At 46.1% G+C, this 12,404-nt stretch overlaps 1 protein-coding gene across 1 annotated transcript in view; it reads right to left on the bottom strand.

The window, feature by feature from the left end:
- Nucleotides 1-1,129: 1,129 nt before the first annotated feature.
- The window catches only part of LOC311145184 (ras-related protein Rab-26-like), a gene marked incomplete at both ends in the record, with an annotated part of 119,165 nt that continues 107,890 nt past the window's right edge, over nucleotides 1,130-12,404 (bottom strand). The window contains 3 exons of the mRNA XM_084181394.1: nucleotides 1,130-1,210; nucleotides 2,607-2,663; nucleotides 3,742-3,807. Of these exons, the coding sequence (XP_084037520.1) occupies nucleotides 1,130-1,210; nucleotides 2,607-2,663; nucleotides 3,742-3,807 (204 nt within the window). The remainder of the gene's footprint in view (nucleotides 1,211-2,606; nucleotides 2,664-3,741; nucleotides 3,808-12,404) is intronic.

Here is a 12,404-nt window from a genome sequence, read left to right as displayed (position 1 = left end):
TGGATCTAATCGTTTCAGATTGTCACAAGTGCTTAATGAGTAGGGGCTGAAGTCTAGAGGCCAGGGTCTAGGGACTGAAGCCTAGAGGCCAGGGTCTAGTCCAGGGTCTAGGGACTAGAGGCCAGGGTCTAAGGGCTGAAGCCTAGAGGCCAGGGTCTAGTCCAGGGTCTAGGGACTAGAGGCCAGGGTCTAGGGGCTGAAGCCTAGAGGCCAGGGTCTAAGGGCTGAAGCCTAGAGGCCAGGGTCTAAGGGCTGAAGCCTAGAGGCCAGGGTCTAGTCCAGGGTCTAGGGACTAGAGGCCAGGGACTAAGGGCTGAAGCCTAGAGGCCAGGGTCTAGTCCAGGGTCTAGGGACTAGAGGCCAGGGACTGAAGGCTAGAGGCCAGGGACTGAAGCCTAGAAGCCAGGGTCTAGGGCCTGAAGCCCTAGAGGCCAGGGTCTAGTCCAGGGTCTAGAGGCCAGGGACTGAAGGCTAGAGGCCAGAGGCTGAAGCCTAGAAGCCAGGGTCTAGGGCCTGAAGCCTAGAGGCCAGGGTCTAGTCCAGGGTCTAGGGACTAGAGGCCAGGGACTGAAGGCTAGAGGCCAGAGACTGAAGCCTAGAGGCCAGGGTCTAGTCCAGGGTCTAGGGACTAGAGGCCAGGGACTGAAGGCTAGAGGCCAGAGACTGAAGCCTAGAGGCCAGGGTCTAGTCCAGGGTCTAGGGACTAGAGGCCAGGGACTGAAGGCTAGAGGCCAGGGACTGAAGGCTAGAGGCCAGGGTCTAGTCCAGGGTCTAGGGACTAGAGGCCAGGGACTGAAGGCTAGAGGCCAGAGACTGAAGCCTAGAGGCCAGGGTCTAGTCCAGGGTCTAGGGACTAGAGGCCAGGGACTGAAGGCTAGAGGCCAGAGACTGAAGCCTAGAGGCCAGGGTCTAGTCCAGGGTCTAGGGACTAGAGGCCAGGGACTGAAGGCTAGAGGCCAGGGACTGAAGGCTAGAGGCCAGGGTCTAGTCCAGGGTCTAGGGACTAGAGGCCAGGGACTGAAGGCTAGAGGCCAGAGACTGAAGCCTAGAGGCCAGGGTCTAGTCCAGGGTCTAGGGACTAGAGGCCAGGGACTAGGGCTTGTTTCTGGATCCCTCTGTAGTTGCATACTCACTTGGCCACAGCAGTGAAGGCTAACTCCACGTTGAGGCCAGACTTTGCACTGGTCTCCATGTAGGGAACCCCAAACTCCTGCAGAAAAACAGACAGGCAAGGCATCTTGAGTTGAACACTCGACATTCACATTGTCTTTAGTATCTTTGTAGCTGGTCTAGAGCACCAGATATCCTCCCTGATAGCCTGGGGACGAGGTTACTTTGTTGCTAATGCTAACAGTATTAGAGAACATTGTTGCCCCCTGGCTGGCCAGGCAGTAACAAATTATATATGTTTTAGGCACAGCAGCTAATTACAAAAATGATTGCGCATAAACCCGTATTAACATTCACCATCACCACACAGAAGACACAACAACACACAGACCCACAGGGAAATCATACACATTAACATACACTACAACACCTCTCTATCCTGGGGGGACTATACTACTGCTGGGAGTGCACCTCCAGTTCAGAACCATTCCAACGAGCACATTGGTTTTGCTAACCCTAATCCTGCAGAGGATAACTCAGAAGGCTAGCTATGTGACAAAGCATTCCTCAGGCAGGGTGTGTGTGGGAGATTTGTCTCTGTATCCAGCACCATAGTAATGACTAGGCTAATGTGTTCCTCTCTCCAGGTTTATGCTATCAGCACTAGAGGAATGCACCAGATTGGGTTTAAATACTATTTGAAGTCTATTAAATACTTTGAGCATTTGCTTTAGCCTGTTTGGAGAGTCGGATGGGCAGGGTTTGGAATTTTGGGACATTCTTATTGGTTCCATTGCGCAAAGCAAGCTCAATCAAGCCCATCTAAACTATTTGACATGATTTCAAATAGTATCTGAACCCATGTCTGCAAGGCACCTTGATATTTGTATTGCAGCCATGTTCCACAGCAGTAGTCAGGGGGAATGAGAAAGTGTATTCACATTTCCTGCAACGTTCAAAGTCCTATTTGCACCAGTATCTGTATTCATCTGAGAGTGTATCCCTGTGAAATGGAGTAAAAGTAAATGTTCCTCCTCCCACTGTTGTATTGTATGTGTGTTTATAGAGCACATACAAAAAGATGAAGAAGGAGTTAGACGAGTTGTTCATCCTGTAGAAGCATGAAAGAGCCTTTAGATAATAGAAAGATAGTGGGCCATGATCCATAGTGCTAAGATAGTGTACACAGACAGACTACATTCATGTTCTATGGTAAAGTAATATCTCATAAACCTTTCCTCTTGATATTTATGTTAGATTTTTGTAGATGGTGCATTTTCCTCCCAATGGTGAAAATCAATATCAATTAGATCAAGGGATTGAATCCAATAGGAGAGAGAGCGAGAGAGGAGCAAGAGTGTGTGTTTGTGTGTGTGAGAGAGAGAGAGAGACAGAGAGAGAGAGAGTGTTCATTGACTGTGGTGTTGTTCGCTGCTTGTGACAATCTGGATCTTCCTCAGTATTAAGGCAACTAATTTCTTTAAAGTTACACTCACCTTGGCCAGCCTCTCACCATCCTCTCTCTTCACCACCCTCTGCTGCGTGGCGTCAGCCTGGGGAGAGATCAGAAAAATACATACGAGAGAGAGGGAGACCGAAAGAGACAGAAAGAGAAAAAGAGAGAGAGATGAGAAAGGTAGAGATTCACTGATACCACCATAGCACCACCATGCATCACTAGCCTCAGTCCTCTGTCTCACTATCATCAATGCAGGGGCTTGTCCTAAAGCCACATTGTTCTAGGAGGGTTACACAATGGAAAACAACACATTCCGTACAGAATATGGGATCAGACTTAGAACTCTTAATGAGTCTAGATTCTGTGTGAGCATTCTAATGAGGGGATGATTCCCAGTGTGTGGGGACTGTTTAGATTAGAATACAATTCTGGACTAAGCATCTGTTCCCTGTTCTAGTAGTATGTGGATGGGACTTATTAATAGTTGCAGTGATTTGTTACATCCCTCCTGCATATGTGCTGATCTGTTGTTGTGTCTGTGTTGTCATCTGGCGGCAGATGTGTCAGGGTTGGGAGCAATCCAGTAGAGTAGAGATAACTTTATTGTCCCAATGGACAAATTGTTTTGAATCAGGAAGTAGACATTGAAGTACTCATGGAACATATACAAGTGAATTCGGACGCTGGATTACTAAGTAGGCTCAGGTTGATGCTCAATGTTAAAACCAGATTGATTGAAACCTGCCTACATGTAGTTTTAAAGTACAGTAGACCAATATAGCTATTTTAGTAGGTCAAAGCTGTGTGCTGGACAACCTTGATGGTGTATGGGTGAAGTAGGCATTGTCGTTCTCATGTGAATTTCCTTTCTTTTTGGGCTTCAGACCAATGCCTACATCTCACTTAAAACGTAGTTGTTGTGTTTAATGTTATACTATGAGATGAGGATGTACTGTGAATAGATCCTCCAAGTCCTGGACTACGTTTATACTGTACAGTTGTCTTTGTTGTGTCTGTCTGTTGTCGTCTTTGTTGTGTCTAACTTTTGTTTTTTGTTGTGTCGGTGTCTGTCTCTCTGTTTTCTTTGTGTCTGTCTGTCTGTCTGGGCTGCCGTCTGGTGTGGCTGCAGGTGTGTGTCTGTCTGGGTTCAGGCCTATCCCAGGAAACCTCACCTTGTTTCCCAGCAGCATCAGGACCACATCCTGCTGGGCGTAATCATGGATCTCAGTCAGCCAGGCCTAGGGTGGAGACAACAAAGAGAGGAGAGTCATGATAATGAGACACTCAGGATACAGAGACAGAGAGGAGAGACACTCAGGATACAGAGACAGAGAGGAGAGAGACTCAGGATACAGAGACAGAGAGGAGAGAGACTCAGGATACAGAGAGTAGAGAGGAGAGAGACTCAGGATACAGAGACACAGAGGAGAGACACTCAGGATACAGAGAGTAGAGAGGAGAGAGACTCAGGATACAGAGACAGAGAGGAGAGAGACTCAGGATACAGATAGTAGAGAGGAGAGAGACTCAGGATACAGAGACACAGAGGAGAGACACTCAGGATACAGAGACACAGAGGAGAGAGACTCAGGATACAGAGACACAGAGGAGAGACACTCAGGATACAGAGACAGAGAGGAGAGACACTCAGGATACAGAGACAGAGAGGAGAGACATAGATGAGACAAAGGAGAGAGACAGACAGACAGACAGTCAGAGGAAAAGCAAGGACAAGTATGGAAGAAGAGACGCTCATGAGAAGGAGACAAAGAGGAGTCAGACAGAGACATATTGTCTGAGGACATACAAGGACAAGTAGGGAGAGGGAATCCAATAAGATATAGGACAAAGGAAGAACCGAGAGGCTGTTGCAGCTGACAGATAAAAAAAAAGAGGTAAAGAAGAGGCACATAGCAGAGATATTGAATGAAAATGACAGCCAGCACTTGCAAATAAAGTAATGTCTTGAGATCAATTATATCAGCAGAACGACTGGAGACTGCAGATATAATAAATGTAAAGAAATAACCTTATTTGCGACTGTTGGCCATCTTTTGAATTGCTCCTGGGGTACAGCACCCACAGATGTATTTACATACAGTGGGGAAAAAAGTATTTAGTCAGCCACCTATTGTGCAAGTTCTCCCACTTAAAAAGATGAGAGAGGCCTGTAATTTTCATCATAGGTACACGTCAACTATGACAGACAAAATGAGGAGAAAAATAAATCCAGAAAATCACATTGTAGGATTATTAATGAATTTATTTGCAAATTATGGTGGAAAATAAGTATTTGGTCAATAACAAAAGTTTCTCAATACTTTGTTATATATCCTTTGTTGGCAATGACACAGGTCAAACGTTTTCTGTAAGTCTTCACAAGGTTTTCACACACTGTTGCTGGTATTTTGGCCCATTCCTCCATGCAGATCTCCTCTAGAGCAGTGATGTTTTGGGGCTGTCGCTGGGCAACACGGACTTTCAACTCCCTCCAAAGATTTTCTATGGGGTTGAGATCTGGAGACTGGCTAGGCCACTCCAGGACCCTGAAATGCTTCTTACGAAGCCACTCCTTCGTTGCCCGGGCGGTGTGTTTGGGATCATTGTCATGCTGAAAGACCCAGCCACGTTTCATCTTCAATGCCCTTGCTGATGGAAGGAGGTTTTCACTCAAAATCTCACGATACATGGCCCCATTCATTCTTTCCTTTACACGGATCAGTCGTCCTGGTCCCTTTGCAGAAAAACAGCCCCAAAGCATGATGTTTCCACCCCCATGCTTCACAGTAGGTATGGTGTTCTTTGGATGCAACTCAGCATTCTTTGTCCTCCAAACACGACGAGTTGAGTTTTTACCAAAAAGTTCTATTTTGGTTTCATCTGACCATATGACATTCTCCCAATCCTCTTCTGGATCATCCAAATGCACTCTAGCAAACTTCAGACGGGCCTGGACATGTACTGGCTTAAGCAGGGGGACACGTCTGGCACTGCAGGATTTGAGTCCCTGGCGGCGTAGTGTGTTACTGATGGTAGGCTTTGTTACTTTGGTCCCAGCTCTCTGCAGGTCATTCACTAGGTCCCCCCGTGTGGTTCTGGGATTTTTGCTCACCGTTCTTGTGATCATTTTGCAAAATAAATTCATTACAAATCCTACAATGTGATTTTCTGGATTTTTTCCCCTCAATTTGTCTGTCATAGTCGACGTGTACCTATGATGAAAATGACAGGCCTCTCTCATCTTTTTAAGTGGGAGAACTTGCACAATTGGTGGCTGACTAAAATACTTTTTTCCCCCACTGTATCTTTGTAAGAGTTGAGCACACTAGTCTTTACACACAGAAAGATATGCAGAAAGGTTAAGAAATCTTAAGCAAGGTTCAAGCAAGGGCAAGGGCAGAGAGAAGGTCATCCGTCTGACAGTGAGAGAGAGATAGAGAGAGAGAGAGAGATTATTATCTATTTCACTTGCTTTGGAAATGTAAAAATACGTTTCCCGTGCCACTAAAGCCCCTTAAAGTGAAATTAAAATAGAATTGAGAGAGAGAGAGAAAGAAAGTGAGAGAGAGATAGAGGGAGAGAGACAGAGGGAGAGAGGCAGAAAGACAGAAGGAGAGAGACAGAGGGAGAGAGACATAGATACAGAGGGAGAGAGACAGAGAGACAGAGGGAGTGAGACAGAGGGAGAGAGACAGAGGGAGTGAGACAGAGGGAGTGAGACAGAGAGACAGAGGGAGAGAGACAGAGAGAGAGAGACAGAGGGATAGGGACAGATAGACAGAAGGAGAGAGAGAGGGAGAGAGAGAGAGAGAGAGAGAGACAGAGAGAGAGACAGACAGACACAGAGAGACAGAGGGAGAGAGAGAGGGAGCGAGAGAGGGTGAGAGACAGAGGGAGAGAGACAGAGAGACAGACGCAGAGAGAAAGAGGGAGAGAGACAGAGACAGAAAGAGAGAGAGAGAGACAGAGACAGAGAGAGAGGGAGAGAGACAGAGGGAGTGCATTGGGCAGAATGAGAGAGTACAGTACAAACACAGCATCAGCACACTAATAAAACCCCTCTGCAGCCAAGGCCTGGACAAGGCATAAGGGAAATAATAAAAAGCTTTATTACACACCAGCCTATATAGTCATCGTCACCTGGCAACCCAATGCCTCATCACAACAGCAACAGCAACAGCAGCAACACTTCTGACCACTGAGCAGCAAGAAGGCCATCCATCCATGCCATCGCTAATAGGTTTTTAAATCGACTGGGGCATGGATCCGCCCCTCGCCAAAATAATATCCCTCATCTCAGCAGTACTCTGTGCAGAGCACAACTATAATGATGCTTAATTGGCCATCCCAGTGAAATAGTCCACATTGGCTTTCTGACTGCACGGCAATCAATCCTCCTTTCTGTTTGAACATGGAGATGAGAGTCTGTTTCTCCAAGTTGGGACTCTTGTAATTACATCTGGAGATGACCTGGTGGGTGTAAGGATTTAACCCCTCGGTCACATGGAGATGACCTGGTGGGTGTACGGATTTAACCCCTCAGTCACATGGAGATGACCTGGTGGGTGTAAGGATTTAACCCCTCAGTCACATGGAGATGACCTGGTGGGTGTAAGGATTTAACCCCTCGGTCACATGGAGATGACCTGGTGGGTGTAAGGATTTAACCCCTCGGTCACATGGCGCCTCAGGGGTCAGTGAGATCAATGCCATGGAGCGTGTGTGTGTAAGTGTGTGTGTGAGGAATGGGAGAGACACACTGTGGTGAATCCATTAGAGACCTTACAGGGCAATCAGTGATGACATAAGGTCAACCACAGTCCCATGTTGAGCACATATTAGTAGGATAAGTTAAATAATGACCTATCTGTTAACATCTGTGTCACATACTGATGACCTATTAGTTACAGGCCAATAAAGTGCTCCGGGGTGATGTTTCCCGTAGGTACAGATCTAGAATCAGCTTCCCCTCCCTCCCTCCCTCCATCCTAACCTTAACCATTAGTCAGGAAAAAGTCTAACTGACCCAAGAAGAGTGTCTAGGGGAAACATGACCCTACAACCAATAAAGTCCTCTGACATCAGTGGTCATGTTGGGGGAAAAGAGACTGTTCAATCCACCCATGCCCTATGGCAGAAACTCGCTCCAGACAATGCTGACACTTATCCAATCCTTTTAAATACATCACCAGGATTGTGCAAGTAGCACACTCTTTGGGAGAAGTTGTCTGGCCAACTTCTGTTCAACTGAGGTAGAGTTTCCACCTTCAAATCCCCTCATTCACATTCAAGCCCATCATCACCTCTGTAAGGCAATGGCCACATCTGATAGAATAAGGGATGAGGACAGTCTGAAGCCAAATAACCCCCACCCATCTGTCACATGTATACACCAGCCCATTGCCACATCACACCATCCCCTCACTTGCATTGGATGGCCAAACTCAATGTCACTGTACAGCGACACTCTATGCTGTGCTGCTCTTTTGAAAATGTTGAAGGCCTATGTCTGGACTTGGGACACTTGCTTTGATGTTTTAATGTTGTACTGTGCCTTTAAACTGTGAAGCTAAAGGATAAAAGATACTTGACTTGATATCTAATCAAACTTCAAGGGATAGTTCAACCAAATTACCAAATTACATATTGGTTTCCTTACTCTGAATCCTGTTTCCTTTGTAATTTGGGTGCACTATCCCTTTAACTATCCGATAAACATCTGAAACACATCCCACTGGTTGAATCAATGTTGTTTCCATGTCATTTCAACCCAAAAATTCAATGTGATGACGTTGAATGAACGTGGAAAACTGATTGGATTTGAAAAAAGTCATCAATCTAAGGGAATTTCGTATTTTTTTCACCCAACTTTTAACCTAAATCCAATTACGTATTTTTTTTTTTCAGGTTGAATTCATGTCATCTGACAACTCAACCAAATGTAAATGAAAACTAGACGTTGAACTGACGTCTGTGCCCAGTGGGATGCTATTAGTTAGTCACTCATACAGAATAATAGTGATAAAGGTGAAGTCATTGACTCATTAGAGCACATTGGATACCATGTCAACACTTTAATGATCCTGCTGTGAGTCTGTGCATGTCTTTAATAGCCAATGGGTCTCTCATAGACTCAAGTGGAGTTACTGACTAACAACAGCTCCATGAATGTACAGGGGGGTGGGATCAGCTGTAGAAATACTGCGTGATAGCTTGATCCAAGATCTGTTTGTGTCTTGCCAACTCCTATGGTTATTGTCATGTTTGACACAAACAGATCTGGGACCAGGCTAACTCCTCAGCCCCACTATAAGCGTTGCGTTGCTTTGCCATCAGCGTTGTGGCAATGTGACGTTCTACCTGCTACACAGAGCGTGTTGTTTTGAGAGCGTAGAAGTGGACTGGAAAACCATCTTTATTCTATTTTTCCCTACGTACCATATTCATCGATAGCTTTGGTCCAGTTTCACTCTTAAATTGTTGCTAGTGGTTGTACTAAAATGATCCTCTAATTACACAACTTGCTTTGTTTACATTGTGAACCTAGTCAATGTAGTTAGATAGCTATCTAGCTAGAGTTTCTGTGAGCTAGAAGCTTCTTGACTTCATAAATCTTAGTAAAACAGCCAGTGGTGTCTAGTGGAGGCCATACACAAGAAAAATATTTATTTCAATTCACAAGATAGAATGAACGTGCACCTCAGCTGTCAAAAATGGAACCTCTGCGATTCTTGAGCTTGGACGCTGCCATTGGACGTGACGCAACGCGAGTGCAACACGGGCAGTATAGCAGCTTTCATTGATTTCAAAGGAAGCATTCCCTCAACGGCCCGACGGCTGTAGTGTAGCAGCGTAGCATACCCACAATGCCCAGCTTAAACATAAAAGGGGGGCGGAAAATAAGGTGTTCAATTCACGACTGAGCAAAAACCTTCAGCTGTAACTAAAATTAGTTTGAAAATCCACTTTGCAACCTCCCTGTGCGATGGTTGATTGTCGAATGTTTATTTTACATAAAGGGTGGCATTATTCAGTGCAGCATTGTGTGTGATGACATCCAGGAGAATAGGGTTTTGATGGGCTGCTATTTTACATGCAAAGCACGGAATGCTCCATTAATGTTTTTTAAATCTCTCCCTCTTTCTCTCCCTCACTCTCTCCAGGTATATTAAAAAAGGTAGAGTCCAGGTCCTGGTTTAAATAAGCCTGACCAATTGCTTGTATTATGTTGTTGATTGCTATTGTAAAAGGCTTTATGTTAGGCCCACCATGGAGCGCTAGCCATATTTCCATTAGTGTGTCTATCAATGTGCTGTTAAGCCCAGACAGTTATTTCTAACTAAGTCCAGATGATTGAGTTGTCTTGCACTACAGCCAGGTGTTTTCCATTACCAACCACCAAGGGAAGGCTTCTCTTTTTATGTTGTAATTTGTCAGTGTTTTATTTGTGTAGTAATTGAGTGAGTTTGGGTCCCTCTGGTGTGTTTGGGTCCCTCTGGTCCTGCTCACACTGCCCTACCCTATGCTTTGACTTCTTTCTCCCCTCTCTCTCCAGATGAAATCTTGCGACTTGTGACGGCCGGCCGCCCAACAACCTGCCCGCTTGACCCTATCCCCTCCTCTTTTCTCCAGACCATTTCCTGAGACCTTCTCCCTTACCTCACCTCGCTCATCAACTCATCCTTGACCGCTGGCTATGTCCCTTCCGTCTTCAAGAGAGCGAGAGTTGCACCCCTCCTCAAAAAACCTACACTCGATCCCTCCGATGTCAACAACTACAGACCAGTATCCCTTCTTTCTTTTCTCTCCAAAACTCTTGAGCGTGCCGTCTCTAGCCAACTCTCCTGCTATCTCTCTCAGAATGACCTTCTTGATCCAAACCAGTCAGGTTTCAAGACTGGTCATTCAACTGAGACTGCTCTTCTCTGTGTCACAGAGGCTCTCCACACTGCTAAAGCTAACTCTCTCTCCTCTGCTCTTATCCTTCTAGACCTATCTGCTGCCTTTGATACTGTGAACCATCAGATCCTCCTCTCCACCCTCTCTGAGTTGGACATCTCCGGCACTGCTCACTCTTGGATTGCGTCCTACCTGACAGGTCGCTCCTACCAGGTGGCATGTCGAGAATCTGTCTCTGCACCACGTGCTCGCACCTGGTGTCCCCCAGGGCTCAGTTCTAGGCCCTCTCCTATTCTCTCTATATACCAAGTCACTTGGCTCTGTCATATCCTCACATGGTCTCTCCTATCATTGCTACGCAGACAACACACAATTAATTTTCTCCTTTCCCCCTTCTGATAACCAGGTGGTGAATCGCATCTCTGCATGTCTGGCAGACATATCAGTGTGGATGTCGGATCACCACCTCAAGCTAAACCTCGGCAAGACGGAGCTGCTCTTCCTCCCGGGGAAGGACTGCCCGCTCCATGATCTCGCCATCACGGTTGACAACTCCATTGTGTCCTCCTCCCAGAGTGCAAAGAACCTTGGCGTGACCCTGGACAACACCCTGACGTTCTCCGCTAACATCAAAGCGGTGACCCGATCCTGCAGGTTCATGCTCTACAACATTCGCAGAGTACAACCCTACCTTACACAGAAAGCGGCACAGGTCCTTATCCAGGCACTTGTCATCTCCCGTCTGGATTACTGCAACTCGCTGTTGGCTGGGCTCCCTGCCTGTGCCATTAAACCCCTACAACTTATCCAGAACGCTGCAGCCCGTCTGGTGTTCAACCTTCGCAAGTTCTCTCATGTCACCCCGCTCCTCCGCACACTCCACTGGCTTCCAGTTGAAGCTCGCATCTACTACAAAACCATGGTGCTTGCCTACGTAGCTGTGAGGGGAACGGCACCTCCTTACCTTCAGGCTCTGATCAGACCCTACACCCAAACGAGGGCAATACGTTCATCCACCTCTGGCTTGCTAGCCCCCCTACCTCTACCGAAGCACAGTTCCCGCTCAGCCCAGTCAAAGCTATTCGCTGCTCTGGCACCCCAATGGTGGAACAAGCTCCCCCACGACGCCAGGACAGCGGAGTCACTAACCACCTTCCGGAGACACTTGAAACCCTACCTCTTTAAGGAATACCTGGAATAGTCTAACAGTAATCCTTCTACACCCCCCCTCCCCCAGTGGTGGTTGTCCCACTGGCTATCCTAAGTTGAATGCACCAATTTGTAAGTCGCTCTGGATAAGCGCGTCTGCTAAATGACTTAAATGTAAATGTAATGTGCAGAGGTGTAAAGTAATTAGTAACAGAGGGGTGAATGAGGGATTGAATGGGTGAAAGAATTAGACATACGTATTTCTGGATTCTGAACTATATTGAAGTTTGCCAACTTTATTGTTTATGCACTTTATATTTAAGCAATAAGGCCCGAGGGGGGTGTGGTATATGGCCAATATTCCACGGCTAAGGGCTGTTCTTATACACGACGCAACGCGGAGTGCCTGGATACAGCCCTTAGCCGTGGTATATTGGCCACATACCACAAACACCCGAGGTGCCTTATTGCTATTATAAACTGGTTACCAACGTAATTAGAGCATTAAAAATACATGTTTTGTCATACCCGCCAATCAGCATTCAGGACTCGAACCACCCAGTTTATAATGCTTTTTATTTATCAATGCACTTTAATTGCTTTGAATGTTTAATTTATTTTCAAATGCTAATAGTATATATTTTTTTTAATACGTAGTTTTTTTAAACGTACAGATGTGCCTTCTTGTACTTAGTTCCATCTGTACATACATTTCCTCTCTTCCTTTGTCAATGTAATGCATGGAAAAGATCACGTGTAAACAACATTCAGGTAACCTTACCGAAAC

This window comes from Coregonus lavaretus (assembly GCF_964263955.1).
Source record: "Coregonus lavaretus genome assembly, chromosome: 2".
NCBI classification, from domain to species: Eukaryota; Metazoa; Chordata; class Actinopteri; order Salmoniformes; family Salmonidae; genus Coregonus; species Coregonus lavaretus.
Note: the sequence above shows the minus strand (reverse complement) of the source record. Positions and strands in the feature narration are given on the sequence as shown.